At 35.6% G+C, this 18,617-nt stretch overlaps 9 protein-coding genes across 9 annotated transcripts in view; 4 read left to right on the plus strand and 5 right to left on the minus strand.

Moving 5' to 3' along the window:
* HYPBUDRAFT_162694 (pleiotropic drug resistance family ABC transporter) overlaps positions 1–1,770 on the plus strand; it is a gene marked incomplete at its 3' end in the record, with an annotated part of 4,486 nt that extends 2,716 nt beyond the window's left edge. Inside the window, exon 1 of the mRNA XM_020222583.1 lies at positions 1–1,770. This exon is cut by the window's left edge and continues 2,716 nt beyond it. Within this exon, the coding sequence (XP_020074949.1) occupies positions 1–1,770 (1,770 nt within the window).
* A 220-nt stretch (positions 1,771–1,990) lies between these two features.
* HYPBUDRAFT_153497 (uncharacterized protein) lies at positions 1,991–3,110 on the plus strand. The gene has a single exon (XM_020221575.1). The coding sequence runs from the start codon at positions 2,013–2,015 to the stop codon at positions 3,054–3,056; it is 1,044 nt and encodes a 347-aa protein (XP_020074950.1). The 5' UTR covers positions 1,991–2,012; the 3' UTR covers positions 3,057–3,110.
* Positions 3,111–3,115: 5 nt separating this feature from the next.
* Positions 3,116–6,826, minus strand: HYPBUDRAFT_88746 (uncharacterized protein; the record flags this gene model as incomplete). Its single annotated transcript, XM_020223828.2, has 2 exons — positions 3,116–6,476; positions 6,555–6,826. Coding segments are annotated over 2 exons (3,633 nt in total), but the record flags the coding sequence as incomplete, so codon positions are not given.
* Positions 6,827–7,074: 248 nt separating this feature from the next.
* TRS33 (Trs33p) lies at positions 7,075–7,731 on the minus strand (the record flags this gene model as incomplete). Its single annotated transcript, XM_020218864.1, has 1 exon — positions 7,075–7,731. The coding sequence occupies one exon, from the start codon at positions 7,729–7,731 to the stop codon at positions 7,075–7,077; it is 657 nt and encodes a 218-aa protein (XP_020074952.1).
* Positions 7,732–7,838: 107 nt separating this feature from the next.
* On the minus strand, positions 7,839–8,727 carry HYPBUDRAFT_153499 (uncharacterized protein). The gene has a single exon (XM_020221576.1). The coding sequence runs from the start codon at positions 8,347–8,349 to the stop codon at positions 8,095–8,097; it is 255 nt and encodes an 84-aa protein (XP_020074953.1). The 5' UTR covers positions 8,350–8,727; the 3' UTR covers positions 7,839–8,094.
* A 312-nt stretch (positions 8,728–9,039) lies between these two features.
* WHI3 (mRNA-binding protein) lies at positions 9,040–11,622 on the plus strand (the record flags this gene model as incomplete). The annotated part of the gene is made up of 1 exon (XM_020222781.1): positions 9,040–11,622. Exon 1 carries the CDS (start codon positions 9,502–9,504, stop codon positions 11,620–11,622), a length of 2,121 nt encoding a protein of 706 aa, XP_020074954.1. The 5' UTR covers positions 9,040–9,501.
* A 686-nt stretch (positions 11,623–12,308) lies between these two features.
* On the minus strand, positions 12,309–13,361 carry HYPBUDRAFT_112429 (uncharacterized protein; the record flags this gene model as incomplete). Its single annotated transcript, XM_020218901.1, has 1 exon — positions 12,309–13,361. The coding sequence occupies one exon, from the start codon at positions 13,359–13,361 to the stop codon at positions 12,309–12,311; it is 1,053 nt and encodes a 350-aa protein (XP_020074955.1).
* A 1,485-nt stretch (positions 13,362–14,846) lies between these two features.
* FMP45 (Fmp45p) lies at positions 14,847–15,796 on the plus strand. The gene has a single exon (XM_020221577.1). The coding sequence runs from the start codon at positions 14,871–14,873 to the stop codon at positions 15,762–15,764; it is 894 nt and encodes a 297-aa protein (XP_020074956.1). The 5' UTR covers positions 14,847–14,870; the 3' UTR covers positions 15,765–15,796.
* Positions 15,797–15,882: 86 nt separating this feature from the next.
* On the minus strand, positions 15,883–17,280 carry HYPBUDRAFT_112050 (uncharacterized protein; the record flags this gene model as incomplete). The annotated part of the gene is made up of 1 exon (XM_020218878.1): positions 15,883–17,280. The coding sequence occupies one exon, from the start codon at positions 17,278–17,280 to the stop codon at positions 15,883–15,885; it is 1,398 nt and encodes a 465-aa protein (XP_020074957.1).
* Positions 17,281–18,617: the final 1,337 nt, after the last annotated feature.

Below are 18,617 nucleotides of genomic sequence, written 5' to 3' on the forward strand. Positions count from 1 at the left end.
AGATTGACCAGTGGTGTTATAACCTCTGGTACTAGAATGGTGAATGGTCGTCCTTTGGATTCTTCTTTCCAAAGATCAATTGGGTATGTCCAACAACAGGATTTGCATTTGGAAACTTCCACAGTCCGTGAAGCTTTAACTTTCTCTGCCTACTTAAGACAACCTCAATCAGTTCCAAAAGCTGAAAAAGATGCTTATGTTGATTATATTATCCATTTATTAGAAATGGAGAAATATTCAGATGCTATTGTTGGTGTTGCTGGTGAAGGTTTGAATGTTGAACAACGTAAAAGATTAACCATTGGTGTTGAATTAGTTGCTAAACCTAAATTATTGGTTTTCTTAGATGAACCTACTTCAGGTTTGGACTCTCAAACTGCTTGGTCTATTTGTAAGTTGATTAGAAAATTGGCTGACCATGGACAAGCTATTTTATGTACTATTCATCAACCTTCAGCCATTTTAATGAAAGAATTCGACAGATTGTTGTTCTTGCAAAGAGGTGGTCAAACCATTTATTTTGGTGATTTAGGTAAAGACTGTACTACTTTGATCAACTACTTTGAAAAATATGGTGCTCCAGAATGTCCTCCACAAGCCAATCCAGCTGAATGGATGTTACAAGTTATTGGTGCTGCTCCCGGATCTCATGCTAATCAAGATTACCATGAGGTGTGGAAAAATTCAAGTGAATATAAGGAAGTTAATAATGAATTAGACCAAATGGAAACCGACTTACCTAAAAGACCTCATGAAACTACCAAGGAAGACACCAAACCATTTGCAGCTTCTTATGTTTCTCAATACTTATATGTCACGAAGAGAGTTTTCGAACAATACTGGAGATCGCCTTCTTATACTTGGTCAAAACTTGCTATGTCAGTTTTCACTGGTCTTTTCAATGGTTTCACATTCTTCAAGGCTGATCGTTCTCTTCAAGGGCTTCAAAATCAAATGTTTTCGGTTTTCATGTTTTTCGTTATCTTCAATACGTTGGTTCAACAATATTTACCATATTTTGTTTCTCAAAGAGATTTATATGAAGTAAGGGAAAGACCTTCCAAAACCTTTTCGTGGGTTGCTTTTATTGCTGCACAAATTACCGTTGAAATCCCTTGGAATATAATCTGTGGTACTTTAGGTTTTTTCTGCTGGTACTATCCATTAGGTCTTTATCAAAATGCTGTTCCTACCGATACTGTTAATCAAAGAGGTGGTCTTATGTGGTTTGTAATTGTGCTCTTCTTCATTTATTGTTCAACTATGGCTCAATTATGTATCTCTTTCATGGAGATTGCTGATAATGCTGCTAATCTTTCCCTGTTGTTATTCACCATTTGTTTAACTTTTTGTGGTGTTTTAGCTACCAAAGAAGCTATGCCTAGATTTTGGATTTTCATGTACAGATGTAATCCATTCACATACTTGGTTTCGATTATTTTATCAACAGGTTTGGCCCATTCGACAGTTGAATGTGCTAAAGAAGAATACTTGCATTTCACCCCAATCAATGGCCAAACTTGTGGTGAATACATGAAAAACTATATGCTGGTTGCAGGTGGTTATTTGGTTGATTCTTCAGCTAAGGACAGCTGTGAATTCTGTACCGTAGCTTCAACCGATGTTTACTTGAAAGGAATTGGTGCAGATTACACAACCAGAGGACGTGACGTTGGTATCTTCATTGCTTTCATTATCATCAACATGATTGGCACTGTTTTATTCTATTGGTTAGCTAGAGTTCCAAAAGGTACTCGTCAAAAGAAATAGTTAGCCCAAATCTATACATACTTATATATACTATGGTCTTTTTTTAGTTCAATACTAGGTTCTTTATACCTGCTCTTATATAGATTGCTTTAATAAATTAATATGATATATTTGAACTTTTAGATTGAAGTTTAGATTTTGCATCTTCTGAGATAGTTGATAATTTTTTGAGAACGAAAAAAAAAAAAATCAAAATCAAAACTTAAGTAGTCAACTAATGGAGAACGAATGATTGATGTACCATGTCGTTCCAACAGCCTCCTCAGATTCTTAGGATCAAAAGAAAAAGAGGCCAGGATCCTTTGCAAGCATTGATTTTAGAGGAAAGACGTCCTGCCAAAAGATCAAAACCATCATCTCCAGTTTCTTCGACTACTATAAGTCGAGCACAAACTCCAGTATCTGAGCCGAGTAATATCTATTTTGCCTTGACAAGAACTGATGAAAGCTCTAACATAGATGAATCAGCAATTCAGTCAATTCTTTCGGAGGCCAGTAAGCCAGATGGAAATGATGTTACCAATATCAGAAAAAGAAAATTTGTAATTCCAAAGACACAGACTGAAGAAGACACTTACATTCCGAATGAGCTATCGGATATGGTTAACTCATTCTTGAATGTGAATGAAGCTGACCAGCCTAAACGGAAGAGAAGAACCCGGGGTGGGGGAGTCACTAATACTGAAAGCAAGCCAGCGAACGAAGCATTACAACCTTCTGGGGATGATTCATCAGAGGACCCACTTTCCGATTACGTTTATGACGTCTATCAAATTTCGTCTGAACCATTAACGAACGAAAATCATCCCCAGTCTCAAATTGGTTATATCAGGTTTTTTGATGATGACGAAAATGGTCTCTACCAATCTGATGATGATGATGACCCGACACGTAAAATATACTCAGATGACGAGGATTCGAATGCTGAGTCTTTCTACCAAAATGACTACCCCAGTGACGAAGATGCTGGCGTTTTAAGTGAAACATACTCTTCTGAAAATGAAAATTTAGGCCCAGTTATAATAGAGAGACCAGAGGATGCAGATGGTGTTGACTACCTAAAAGGTGGGGGAGATGAAATAGGAGAGGAAAATCTTGAAGATTTATATGGTGAGTTCTTCGATGATGAAGACTCGCTTGATGTAAACTTCTTGCCGGATGACCATGGAGGAGAGGAGCATTATAAACGTCAAAATTTTTTTCCTGGTGAAGAAGAAGACGAAATGGCTATTCATAGAGATAAAATTTTTGGGAGGTTGCAAAGAATGATCGATGAAGAGCCTTAGTTAGTTTACGTTTTGTATTAAAAGTATACATGCTGTCTTATTTATACTATTTACACGATTTATGAAAAGAAATATTTACTGTTTAAAACTTCTTTAATTTCCAAGTCTCCTGTACTTGGTGGATCTAAGATTTTAACGGGTATTAGAATTGGCACATAATCTTTCTTTGAAATTTTGAAGAATGCATCTTTCTCTGTAGATTTATTTTCGTAAATTGCAGCAAGATTGTTATGTTTGATTAAATAAACATCAGGTTTATAAGTGTTGTATAAACTAAGAACTTTTTCGGGGTTTTCCAATTCTGCTGCTAAACATTTATTGTATGATTGAGGTTTAACCTTGGTTAATCTTAAGAACTTTTGTCTTAAACTGTCTATTTGTTCAGCAAATTGTATGTGTTTTGTTCTGTTGAACCATACAAGTTGAAATGAATCCCTTGCAGTATACTTCAAGTCTAGTTCCATGTGTCGAATTATATCAGATGTATACATTCGTACGAACTCCTCTCTGATGATTTTAGATAATATTTCAACTTCATTTGGATGTGTCCAAAATGAGTCGTGAACTGAAGCAAACAGGATATTATTCTGATGGGCAGCTAAAGCAGTCATCATCATATGTGTAGCATCCAAGGAATGGATAAAATTGGGTGCTACTGAATGTATATGTTTCACAATGTCAACCCTTTCTCTGACTTCGGGCCGTCTGAGTCTATACATAAACAAAGGAGTTTTGAGAAGCCTATCGTAATAGGATTTATACTGCTGAACAACTGGAAATCCAGAAATGGATGTCCACATCATATTCTTATAAGAGCCTTTGAAAAAATCAAAACTGTCAAAACTTTTTACGGTTCTAAGATCGTATGAAGTTATAATTCTGTAACAATTTTTGGTCATCCAATGTTCAATTGATTTAGCTTCCGAAAACAAAGTTGAAATTGCTTCAAGGATATGATTTGCTATGTAGGAAGAAAGTTGGTTGATTAATTTTCTTATTTCTGAATCTTCTAATACGCCACTCTCCAAAGCTATACCTTCTTGTTTTCTAATGGTCTTTAAATGCTTGGTATAATCTGTTAGCCTTTCTTCAACTTGCAATTTGGCTCCAAAATTGGTAACTCCATAAACACTGGTCATCACGGTTCTTTTAACAATCTTTCTATCAAGAAGAGGATAGGCAACCTTGGCCAAATCCTTATTCTTTTTTGTTTCAAAATCGCTGTGAACTCTTTCTTTAACAAGATTTAAAACAGACATATAAACGTCTGATTTCTTTTCACTAGGGATAAGATTAACAGCTTTCCCACCAGCTTTATTGGCCCCTAATGCAGCATAATGCTGTAACCCATTGCAAGAACCATCTTGGTGAATTGGAGCTCTAGACAAGTAATTTTCGACTCTGTTTTCACTGCTCGACTCGATATATTCCAAGATTGAGTTTATTTCAAAGCAGTAACTTAAAGTTTGGAAAGGTTTATCAGCATTCTGCCACCACTTAGCCCCATAAAAAGGATTCTCAGCGGATTCTCTTATATTAAAAATGTTTTCATCGACGAACTTGATGCGGTCTTCAAAGCTTAGTTTATCTTCCCCGTAAACACCTGCCAAGTGGTATTTTATCCAATTGAAACCATTCTTGCCCAAAGGCTTCATATCCCAAAAACGCATTAAGGCACGAACTGGATCACTATTCTGATGATGTACTATTGAAGTCATGGGATATGCCCGGCCTCTGGTATCAACATTGTGAGGAATGAAAAACATATCACCATTCTCGTCTATAGCATTACAATAGGTTCTTATACTTTCAAGTACTATTCTATCTCCTCTTCTGCCGTGATATTCTTTCAATCTCAAAGCCACATCACGATGGTATCTTCTTGTATATCTAGTGAATTGGTCATCATTTTCAAAATGCTCTCTTTTCGGTTCATCAGGAAGTTCAATTCGTAACTTATCTAGGTGTGGGGGTATGTCAAACAATGGAACGTCCATATCTAGTATCTGATTAAAAATCTTCAACATTTTGGTATCGATTATCCATTTTGTTGAGCCAAGCACATCAAGCGCTTTATATGTTGATTCTAACTGATTTGACTCATGGGCAGCATTAATGTATACCATCAGGTTAAACTTTGAAGTAGATGCAACAATTTTTTTGAGATCGAGTAGAAACCCACCATCCGATGGAGATACCCAAGGTTTGGGTTCACAGAGCATTGGTAAAAAAGTCTTCATACCTTCGGAAAGTTCGAAATATTTTTGATATTCAAGAAGCAAATAAGGATGAATTTTAATGATTGCGTAAAATCTTTCGAATTTGCCATGTTTGGAAAACTGTTTTGATACAATCAGTAAAAAAGCAGGATAAGAATCGTTAGATTTTTCAAAGAATAATTCATCATTATCCGATTCTACTTTATCGATTAATTTTCTTGCTTCATAGACTTGAGAATCTTTTACTAAATTAGAATTGATTGTGCAATTTGGGGCCATAATTTTTATTAGAGTTGAGAAAAACTCAATTGCATCATCTTCAGTCATGAATTTTAAAATTTGACCATATATATGTTTATTTTTTTTATCACGAAGTACTAATTGGATAAACTTGGATCTTAATGACTTACAAAATTTAGCAGCGCCAATGTGGCCATCTTTGGAAGTTAAGGCTTCGGTAAGAAGATCATTAATGACAAGGTTGACCAATTCAGGACCTGGAATAAAATTTAAATGAGCAGTATACTTGAGTAAGTGAGTTTCTTCGAGCGATAAGTCTGCAAGACTTGATTTGTCTTGCCCATCGATAGTGTCTAATTTAGATTTCAACCCTGATAAGACCGAGACATTATGTGAGATCCAGTCTCCAACCATTTTGGAAAGTTGCATGCTGTAGGTGTTATGGGTCGGGGAGTTAGAAGAAGTCAAGTGGAGGCAATGATTTTCAATTGTTAATTCTCTTTTTCTATTGAAGTTCATATAATCATTCATGAATTCCAGTTGCTTTGACTTTGGAAGAGATTTGTATATTTCGTACAACGGTTTTTTAGAACCGTTATCGAATTTATCAAATCTAGTGTTAGAGATGAATTTGCATAATCCAGAGTACGATAAACGACCCAGTTCTTTATAATGGTTAATCGAGAGCATTTCTTCATCAGGGGATAACACTTTAGCAGATTCTTTTGAAATTTGCAACAAAGTAGCCGAGTCGATATGAGGACGAAGTATAGATATATAATGATCTAAATCCAGCGGGGTTAATGATTTTGCCAAACGGATGTAATCGACGTCAAGCAGTTGTAAAATGGAAAAAACATACTCTGAAGCGGAGCTTCTCAACAAGGAGTCCAGTTGAATAGATTTAAACCAATGAATAAGGAGAATTATAAGGGACTCAACTACCGAAGAGAAGTTTTCCCTCACTTGGATATCATGAGTGATGATTTTAGGTGGGACTTTAACAAAAGAGCCAGATTTACCGTCTATATACAAAGACGAGTATTTTTTATGATAAGCCTTGTGGAAATGGATAAAATCGGTTATTATAGGTTTCAATTGCAAGATTTGAAAGTCTGAATCATTTTTCAATTTGAGTAATAAAATCGACAAACAACTCAAATAAACATTCATATTAATCAACGTGGGATGCATTGCTATTCGACGATACAAGACATTCAACGAGCTATTACACTGTACCAAATCATTTTGGAAAACTGCATGAAGTAGATGATTAACTTTAGTACGTTGATCCAAACGACGGAATTTATAATTCAAATTCTTTGCATTATAAATGTTTTCCACATCGATTTGGTTTATATTAAGAATACTCAGTCTGGAGGCACTTCGCCAAAACGATCGACTAACCGAGTACCTTATACATAGGGGCACTTTCCCCATTTTCCAATCAAGTACAGTTCAAGTATCAAGCGATGGCATCTACGTATATTGTAAAAAAAAAAAAAAAAAAAAAAAAATTAATGCAAATTGAAAAGACCCGATTCCAGGTGGTTATGCAACTAATTATTTATTGCAGTCTGAATATTGAAAGTAACTGCTGGGAGAGCAGTAATTTCAGCAGTTACATTAGCATCAATACCAAAACTCATTAGGATTCCTCTGATTATACCACAGGGGAACCAAATATAGGAGCTTGATTTAATCAAAGTGTCACTTTCAGTTTTCGAACCATTGAGATTATTTATAAGCTTATAATTATTATCAACCAACACAAACGTCCCCCGATGATTGGTTCTTAAATTATCCATTTGTTTCCCGTAAAGGTTTTTCCATACATCTCTACAAACAAATTTCATGATATCCAATACATCAACAATCTTGGTTGATGAATTTTGCGATATGTTTGGATTTGATATCTTATACATTAAAACTTCCGAAAGCCTTAATCCCAAATTGTATCCGTAATTCTCAACTCTAATAGTAACATCATCATTGTTTATCAATGGATTCTCCAATACATTAACTGTTCCTGGTAAATCATCCGGTATACTTGATAATTTTGTATCGAACCTAGTTTGTTCATCAATATTAGCCATGGCATTACTGGTTTCTTTCAATTTATGGGACACTCGAATCGAGGTGGGCACCACCTCCAGCAAAAGAAGACTCAAGCACGTTGAATTGACATATTTCTGTGAATCTAGAATATCACCCATGGTTGATTGACCAAGCACTTGATTATCTGGCTCGAGTTCGAAAAACAAAAAAAAAAAAAATTGGTGTGTGAGAAAGAAACTCGAGCTGGTGCACGGGTGCGTTCTGCCTTACCCCAGATTACCCTAATTGAACCAATCCATCTAAAACGGACAATTGCTTATTGCACCTGGCGACACCTGGTTGCAATGGCAATTGATCCATGGTTGTTATTAGTATTCCTCATCAAGATTACTCAATCAATCCATTCACTAATCCACCGTTTGAAATTCGCTTTGATATAAATATCTCATCAACTCTCTGCGTAACTGAGTTCAAGAGAGAAGAGTCAATCGGTATATGTACGGAGGTATTGCCAGCGGGTTCTAGAACCCTGGCGCCAACCGCCGGCCGCCCGCACACGTGATGCCAGGATACACCCATACACCAAAGCACACTTTTTTTTTTGGCCTGGTGCGGGTAACACCCCCAGCCTGCCAGATCCGGCCAGCCTCCCGCCAGCACGGGCCCCCAGCACCGTTTCCCCAGGCCAATCCGAGGCCAGCGACGCTTTCCGGCCACCACAGGCGGGCGTGTCCTGCATCCAGGCCCCCCCAGCACCAAAAAAGCAAAAGAAGCATTACAATGCAGCAAAAACCACAAACAGACAAAATGGAAAAAATCCCAAAAAAACGGGTCAAATTGCATTTCCCGCTTTTTTTCCCTTTTTTTTACACTTTCACTTTTACATTTTCTTCGAATTTGGGGAGGTGTACGGGTTGGGCTTTACAAGTGGGGGGTTTCTTTTTTTAATTTCATTTTCATTTTTTTTTTCGGTTTTTCATGTCCCAACAGAAGCAGGGTTGTGCTGGTGTAGTTCTTCAGCCTTACTAAACCCTTAGGCTTGAGGTAGGAAAAACCGTTCAGAGAAAAACCCACTGGTTTGAGTTTAAAAAAAAAGTAGAAAAAAGGGAAATTACACGCTCTTCATCATTTTCTCTCTCATTTTTTTTTTTTTTTTTTTTTTTTTTTTTTTTTTTTTTTTTTTTTTTTTTTTTTTTTTTTTTTTTTTTTTTAAGAGAGGAAAAAAATAGACTTCAACTAATTCCTACTNTTTTTTTTTTTTTTTTTTTTTTTTTTTTTTTTTTTTTTTTTTTGGTTTGTAGGAGAGGAAAAAAATAGACTTCAACTAATTCCTACTTCTCTTTCATAACTCAACCATTCATCTTCAGCATTTTACTTCATTGATAACCAAACTCAAGCAATACATCATACTTGAAGACACACTCAAGCGTATATTATCCGTTTTAACCCGTTTCCCCCCTTTTTTTCCGTTTTTCATATACCTTTTTCCATCCATATCTTTTTTTTTTTGTTTTTTTTATCGTTTGATATTCATTAACGCCATTGGCCATTTCCACTTAGTTTGGCTTTATTTCATCCCCGTTGCGTTCGTCTAGTTGTACTCACGGCTCGTCCCTTCTGTTTGACTCGACCCTGATATCTGATTTCCTGGTTAAAGGTTATTTAATTTCCATCCCCAGATTCTTCCTTTGTGATAATACTTTTAATTCGAGTATCTCGTTGTATTTCTAGTTTTAATTCAGTTTCTTTTTGTTTTTTTCCCTTTGAATTATTATCAACTCCCTACCTCCAGCAGGAATAGTTTTTTTTTCCATCTATTCATTGTATTATTATTAATTTTCATCTTTGCCGCCCAGGTTATCAAAGTCATAAGTCATTTTATTTCCCCTTGTGTTTTTACTAATATTATTACATCTGCATACATCATAATGACTTCTGAATCAAATCTTAATCATTTTTCTACCGTTCCCTTGGGCTCTACCGCTCCGGCTCCTCCTGCTCCTCCTGCTCCTTCTCGTCTTGCTACAAATGGTGGTCTTTTACCTTCCGGTACTTCTGCTCCTCCTAATGGTCCAGCCACTAATCCTCCTCCTCATTTATTAAATACTTTTCAACCTCAATCTCCTTCCACTACAAGTATCTTGAAAATCTCAAACTTACCTCATGATTTAACTAATCGTGAAGCTTCGCTTATATTTTCTTTGGTTGTTGATGATATTATTAATATTGAAATCAAAGATTATCAAATCATTGCTTTTTTCAAAACTATTAATACTTGTCTTACCACGGGGAAATTATTAGAAGGTAAATTTATCTTTGGTAATGAATATGGTCCAATCAAGGTTGATTATGAAAATTTACCAATCCATTCTCCAAATTCTTTATCAAATACAACTACTAATTTCCAAAATTTAAGATTATCTTCCATCTCAAATATTTCTCCTCCAAACTTAAATAATCATCTCCATCTGCATCTTCAAGCATCTCAACAATCTGCATCTCAACCTCAACAACAACAACAACCTCCTCCTCCTCCACAACAACAACAATCTCTGCAACAACAGCATCCGCAACAACAACCTCTGCAACAGCCTCTGCAACAACAACAACCTCCTCAACAACCTCTGCATCAACAACCTCTGCATCAACAACCACCTGATCAATCTGCATACCCTCCTTATGATACTTTCCAAAAAAGACAATCAATTGGTAATCAACGCTCAAGGTTTTTGTTTAGTGACCCTTTCTCTAATACCTCCCCCGCTGCAAATGGTCCTCCTAATCCTGCTCAACCTCCACAATCAGCTCCGGGTATTAACGGAACCGTTCAGCCATCTACTCATGCTCCTGGTTCAATTGATTTAAGTGATTTGACCGGTAAATCTTTACTCTTAATGGAATCACAAAATGATAGCTATAATTTGGTTACTAGAGATCCTTGGGGTAACACTCCTTTACCTCAATCAGCTACTACTTCTCAACCTGGTCCTTCTCAATCAATAGGTCTTGGTTCCGCTGATAATTCTCTTCATTCTGGTACTCATACTCCCTTTGATTGGTCTCAACAACAACAGCAGCAGCAGCAGCAGCAATCTGCTCCTCCTTCGAGTTCTAGTGATCGTAGAAAAATTTCATCTGCCTTTTTCAATAATCCTCCTCCTTCAAATCCTCAATCCTCAAGTGGTAATTCCACATCTCAATTACCTGCATTATCAGTCCCAGGTGGATCAAATCAACAACAACAACAACCACAACAACAACAACCACAATCCACTAATACTGCTGCACCTTCAGCTGCTAATCCTCAACAACAACAATCTCAACAATCTCAACAGTCTGCATCCTCTCAACAACAACTGCAACAACTGCAACAACTGCAACAACCATCTGCTGCACAGGTTATTGCTGCTGGCCCACCATCTACCCAACCTCCGGCTTCTGGTATACCGACTAATGGTCAGCCAACCGCTGCTGATATTTTAAGTAGTTCTGGTGGCTCAGCTTCAGGAGCTCCTACTTCTTCTAATGCTTCTCCTGCTACTTCAAGACAATCTTCAAGTAAGGATATTCCAGATTTATCATTATTAGCTCGTGTTCCTCCTCCTGCCAATCCAGCTGATCAAAATCCTCCTTGTAATACTTTATACGTTGGTAATTTACCTCCAGATGCTACAGAAGCTGAATTAAGATCATTATTTGCACCACAAAAGGGTTTCCGTCGTTTATCCTTCCGTACCAAAAATCAATCATCTGCTAACTCAAATGCTAGTAATCATAATCACGGTCCAATGTGTTTTGTTGAATTTGATGACGTTGCATTAGCTACAAGAGCTTTAGCTGAATTATATGGTAGCGCTTTACCAAGACCAAATGGTAGTAATGGTAAAGGTGGGATTAGATTGTCTTTCTCCAAAAATCCTTTAGGTGTAAGAGGACCTGGTAATCCAAGAAGAACATCTACAAATAATATTTCTACATCCTCTAGCAATGTTAATGGCAATGCTAATGGTGTTGGGAATTATGGTTATCTGAATTATCACCAAAAGTAGTCTATTAAGATTTCATTTAATATCATTCTTCTTTTTCTAATTTTTTTATTTTAATTTTTATTTTTTATCTTTATCTTATTTTCTTTTCCAAATTTATGTTGTCTTTATAATTTAATACTCCATTTCTAATTGTTTCCTTTATTTATCTATGTTTCTTCTTTTTCTTTTTTTTTCTTATTCTCCCCCTCGTTTCAATCGTCTCGATATCAATTGAGTAGCTTTTTTTCATTTTTTTTCTAATAATGCTTGTTAATGCTGTTTATTTTGTCGTCATCAATTACTCATTTTGTTTTTAATCATCACTTCTCTATATATATAACTCTAATTTTTCCGTTATTTTTAATAATGCTCTTCTTGACCTCTTTATATGTATTATTCTATAACTCTTTTTTTTTTGATCTTTACATATTTATAATCTTATTTCATTATTGTCATTAGAATATGTTTAAATTAGGTTTATACTGTTGTATTTGGTCATTTCCACAAGGCAACGTGTAAAAAATCCTTGGTAGTCAAGAATTGCTGCAAAAATCATCAAACTCACAAAAATGGTTGTTTTTTTTGACGAGTTATCATAAGAACAAAGGGTTACAAACGGCAAAAATGACACTCTGATTTGTCATCTTCGTTGCTACAATTTCATTTAAAGAATGTTATATTATATTCATTATATCATAAAAAAAGTATTAACGTTTTTTATTTGGTAATAATTCAATAAAATCTTTTGAATTTGCATATACTTGATTTAGCCAATTTGAGTTTAATAAACTATTAGCATCCAATCTTTTATCAGGTTGAGGATTTAGTAGACTAAAAATGAAATATCTGGATTCATGGTGTAATTTTTTAAATATTGCTAATGCTGGATTATATTGCATATTAAAATTTTTATCATCTAATTGATTAATTAGACTATTTAATAAATTTTCATCACTGGGGTAATGCTTAGCATACTTATGATAAGTTTTATTGGAGGAATCATTTTTCAAATCAGCATCATTCCAAGGAACTCTCATTAAATAGATTTGAAAGTAAAAAATTCCTAATGACCAACAATCTAATGCTTTAAAATCAATTTTTTCGAGATAACCCAAATAATTTTCGCTATCAATTAATCTTTCATAATCAAATAATTCAGGAGCTTTAAAACTAGTTGTACCACAACAAATGTCGTTCAATTTTATTTGTTCATCAATTTTATTCAAATCAAGAGTGTAACCAAAATCACTGAGTCTGATTGTCCCATCTTCGTCGATTAAACAATTTTCCGGTTTTAAGTCTCGATGAACAATATTTCGTTCATGCAAAAAATTAACTCCTTTTACAATTTGTTTGAAAACAGCATCTTTCAAATTTGAGGTAAGTTCAATTTTATTCTTTCTTAATTGTGATAGGTAATCCAATAAGTCACCTCTTGGATAATAAGGGATTATTAATGAGACTTCATTTGCTTCTTCATTAACAGCAAGATCCAAAACATTAATGATTTGTTTACAACCCAAGCATTGCTTGACGTTATTATATTCTTTGAAGACAAGTGCACTGTAATTATCATTTGAATGATTTGCTTGTTTTTTGATTGTTTTAATAACCAATATATCTCTTTGATTTCTATTAGTACCTTTGAAAACAACTCCATTTGCTCCCTCATATATTGGTTTACTATTAAGCTTAGTATAATCAATTCCAACTACATGGTCAATACTTGCTATATTACCATTAAAGCTTGGAGGTTGCATGAATGACTTGTTCGAATCAGTAGTAACTGATCTTGAAGTCAATTGAGTTGGAGTTCTCGATGTCATTGATGTCGATACATCAATCGCATCATCATCAAGTAGCATAGACAGTTGTGACTTGAAATTTTGAGGAATAGTAGGGGAAGTACCTTCATGTGTTGAGCGAGAAACCGCTCCATTAGACTGGATTGGAGCTGCCTTCGTGGCTGTAGGTGGACTACTATCATTTATAGATAGACTCTGTTCTTTAGTTTTATTAAGTATGATTTTACTATCCGATGTTTCAGACACTAATTGTTTCCGATGCTCAACTTTATGAGCTTTTTCATCACTCAGGGATCGCCTGAGCTGACTCAACTTTGATGGGATTGATAAAATACTCTTAAACATTTGCCAATCATTAATTAACTAAGACTTCTTCGATTCAAAGAACAATTTGTTTGTCTTTTTCTGTTTGATTTTCAATCACTTGATTAAATACCGTTGTCAACTTAAACCAACAAGTGAGATTCAAATGACTTGACAATACTATATTTTTAACTTTTGACAGCTAATATGCTGTTCCCTTGTCGAGATCGCTTTGCCTATAAATCTGGTACCTGGTCACAACCATAGAATACCAAAAACCAATTAGTAACTCGGGATTAGAATTCAAAGTATTGCAGTCTGCGTCGAAGTGGCAACCGGTAGCTTACTGATCCTAAACAATATTCGTTCTTCGGTTGAATCAGCTGGAATCAAACAATATTATCTCAATCTATTGATAATCTTCTCCCGTATTGTCCTCTTCCCTTCCCTTTTACAAATCCAGTCTTGCCAATTTACATCAGCGATGGATCCGTACATCCAATGTCGCGTGTCGTACGACTCGCTCCCTCGGCCAAAAAAAAAAGGAAATGTCGCGTTCGTTTTTGTTGCTCTGAGCAGATTTTGTTGCTCATCGAATTTCGCATCCAGTCAGGGTTTTTCTGCTTACGGAGGTCACAAGCTAATAGTAATTTCAGGGTTGGAGAAGCCTGCAAGAGATGCCATGACTTTAGTAAAATGGGATAAGAATAAATAGGTAAAATACGTAGAATGTAATTTAGTCAGCTGAATTTGAATGACTAAAGTCGACTAAGTTTCGCCGGTTGTCGAAAGGATGCCTAATTTTGCATCTTTTGGAATTACCGTTGGATGTCATATTATTGCAATTCTGGTTCGAGCTGATGAACTGTTCATGCGTTTAGAACTCGTACATGCTCTACGTTGAAGTATGAACCAGTACTGGCGTGATGTAGCCTAGAACAACAAGTATCGTAAAACTTCAAAGTAATAATAGTAATAAACTAAGCCAAACCGAAAAGAAAAAAAAAGAAAAATAGGGTAAGTGACATTGCTAACTGCCGATATTATTAGTCTTTTTCCGTGATGTAGCTTAATTACTCCTTGAAATATATAAGGAAGTGAATTTACCTTTGGAAATAGTTGTAGAGAAACCCAATTGACTCAATTGACTCTATATTGAATATGCTCAGACGTTTTTTGACCTTCATCCCAGTGATTTTGCTACTTGGGTCTTCTCTTTTATTATTTTTGGTTAATTTAGCTGGAACCCGGGATTCTGGGGTTCTTAGTAGATACTATTGGTCTGAAACCAATACGTCTGGTATATCCGGGTCTGACTTTAGCAGAACCAGATGGACTCCATATGGGATTTGTGGTGTTAAAGATGGCCGTAATTCTGATTGCGTAAAGCATTCTCCGGCTTATCCATACTCTCCAAGAGATAATTTTAAATCAAGTTCGGGTTTACCAAGTAGTTTTAATAAAAGTAGAGATACTTATTACTACTTGTCTCGTTTTGCTTATGCTTTATTTTTGGTTGGTTTGGTATTTTCGCTCTTGTCACTTCTTCCAATCATTGCCTCGTGCTGTGGTATTGGTTTCTTGACTGGTATGGCCAGTTTTGTGGTTGTTGGTTTGGCATTGTTATTTACTTTGACTGCAACTTGTCTCATTACTGCTGCTCACGTCAAGGGTAGAAATGCTTTTAACAGTGCCGGACACCATTCTTCTTTGGGAGTTAAAATGTTTGCAATGGCTTGGGCTGCTTCGGCCTGTCTTTTACTTGCATTTGCTTGGACCATTATGATGACTGTTTTGGGTATCAAGCGTAAACTTGGTAATAGAAATGAAAAGAGTGATTCTGAAGCTGATCATAAATCAGAAACGTCGTCTTCTTCTTATCATTACAATGGTACTGTTGCCCAGAATCCCTATGAACGTCAAACTGGATACCAAAATAATGATGGTTATGTTGCAAATGCAAATGATGAATCTAGTTTCCAACATGAGGGTCAAGAAGAACAACCAAGATTCAAATTTTTCCATTTTAAAAAGGCTAATCCTGACAAGGAGTAGACTTGTGTGATGAGATCTTCTTTAATTCTTTTAATGTCTTTTTATACCCTAATTTCAATATAAATACTACAACGATAATCTACAAGCAATATTTGTAAACACTTTTTTTTTCATTTAATTAATCCCAGAGGTAGGTGATCATTCTCCAACCGGTAATTTTGGGGAAGGGTGGTTCAGGCTTATCTTCAACATCTTGGAATAACAGTTTCAAATCAACATCGGTTGCTTTTCTGAATTTTGTTCTTTTAAGAAGTTTCCAGAATACATAAAGACAAAATGCAAGTGGAATAACAAAATAAGCAGTGAATAATTCTGAAAATTCAAAATTTCCCTTAATAAAACATGGGAATCCTCCAGTTAATAAAAATAACATTGAAAAAAATAACGATATCCACGAACAGTATTGTCCTCCTTTAAATTTATAAGGTAACATATCTCTAGAATATCCTTGTGCTTTCATGGCTCTGGTCATCATAATATGATTAAAAGCAATAAGACACCAACTGATCAAAATATTACTAGAGGTGATATTTTGAAACCAGGAAAATACAGTTGATGAGCCCGACGACACTGACATGAATGCTAACGAAAGAAACAAACATGCAAACCCAACACCAACATAAGGTATACCATGTCTATTAACTTTTAAGAAAATTTTAGGTGCTTGTTTTTTACCAGCTAAAGCGAAAAGTGTTCTACTGACTTTTAAAAGTTGCAAATTAGCTGCTGAAAATGCTGAACTCAATACAATTGCATTAATTATATGTGGTAAGACTTTAATACCGGCTCTTTGAATTGAAACAACAAATGGAGAACTAGTAGCATTTCCGGAACTATTTGCAATCTTTGGATCTCTAGGATTAGCAATCATGGTGACAATTAAAACTGCAGAAAGATATAAACTCAAAACACGAACAAATACTCTTTTCCCAGTTCTATAGATTGTCCGTCTTGGATATTCAGTTTCTCCACATAATAAACAAATACCTTGAACACCCCCATAAGCATAGACAACCGAACTTAATGCTTTCCAAAAAGCTGCAAATTTACCTAAATTACCAGTAGTGTATTTTGGAATGAATGGCGATACTTTCCAATAATGGAATCCTAATCTTTCGGTTTCAGCACCACCTAAATCAATAACTAACCCAACAATAACTAAAAGAGTTACGAGAAACATTTTTAAAGTACCAGCTACAAATTCAAACTCTCCGTAAAATTTAATATTCCAACAATTGATGAATGCAATCAATACTCCGAAAACTGCAATATAAACCGCAGGAGAAGTATGACTGTCCCAATAAGAAATAATCACTGGAATAGCAGCCGTTTCGTTAGGAATGATATTAGACCAAATATCAAGATACCCCATTGTGAATGATAACGCTTCATCACAAAAATGATTAGCATGAATCACATAGCCAGACGTAGTGGGGAAAAGACATGTTGTTTCAATACAAGCAAGCTGATTTGGTAATAAACAACATACCCCAACTACAATATAACAAAGAAACATTGATACACTCCCAGAACTGAGAGTGGATCCACTTGATAAGAATAAACCAGTACCGAAAACAGTGGAAATAACCTTGGTTAGTTAGTAAGATCGATCCGTCACAATTCAACTGTTATAATACATACTATAGTATTGAGATGTCTGGATGATAATTTAGATGATAACTGATTATCTCCACCGAAAAGCTTATTCGTAGTATTATCTTCAGAGTAGGCCCCCAAAGACTCGAGGTCTTGATCCACAGTAATTTGTACTGGGGCCTTTTCTTCTTTCTTCAATTGATCTTGAGACATACTTGGTGTATAAGCTTCTTCAAACAATTTGGAAAGCTAGTCCCCTTGCTTCATTTTATACTCTTTCCGCTTTATCTCCCCGTATCTCCCCTGGGCTAATCTCAATAATAGAATACCACCACCGTTTAAACTAATATTACTTCGAAATTGCAATTAAAACTGCAAAAAAACCTATTGGCAGACAAAAAAACAAGGATCCATACTGCATATTATCAGGGCTTTTGGGGAGAGATAGAGATAAGGACATTATTGATTCATTTGAATGCTATCTAAAACTTGGAATATTAGATTGAGTTTATTGTTCTATGATTCAAGGATTTTTATCTTGACAATTGCCCGGGGGGTTGGCATCAAGTGACTTGGAATTCAGTTATCGAAACAGCGTTTTTTGAGGATTCGGCATTTCAAAATGACAGCATCAATATTATTTTTCTCAATTCTTATTAGGATTAATTAATTACATGACAGGGCTTACCGTCAGACAGGAAGCCACATTATGGCGACGGTAAAGTGACAGGCAACATAGCATGAGACTTTGTAGATATTGGTGTATTCCATCGGAATCACAGAAACTGTGCGACGGTATCAACTGATAAGAGACAAACAGAAGATAAGAAGGGATGTCCTTAAAACAAAATGAAGTACGGAAAAACAAACTGTTTGCGTAATGGTTCCTGTTTTCAGATATTGGAAGATTGGTACCCATGCTTGAATGGTAGGGGAACTTAAGCTGATATTTCACCTAAGCTCAGTGTGGATAGGGTCTTGATCGAACTTTCAGTGATTTTATTACATGGCAATTGTAGAACTTACGTTTCTGTGGTGGCGTTGGTTTTCAGTCGGCGTTTTCCAGTTATCTCTCGTATAAATTATGCCAAAATTGTGATTGAGTAGCCGTTCTCATTTGGCTGCTGGACTGTCCCGTGAACTCTTATGGGTTAGCCCAGTACTTATTCAGTACTCTTATTCAGTACTCTTATTCAGTACTCTTATTCAGTACTCTTATTCAGTACTCTTATTCAGTACTCTTATTCAGTACTCTTA

This window comes from Hyphopichia burtonii (genome assembly GCF_001661395.1).
Source record: "Hyphopichia burtonii NRRL Y-1933 unplaced genomic scaffold HYPBUscaffold_6, whole genome shotgun sequence".
Taxonomy (NCBI): domain Eukaryota; kingdom Fungi; phylum Ascomycota; class Pichiomycetes; order Serinales; family Debaryomycetaceae; genus Hyphopichia; species Hyphopichia burtonii.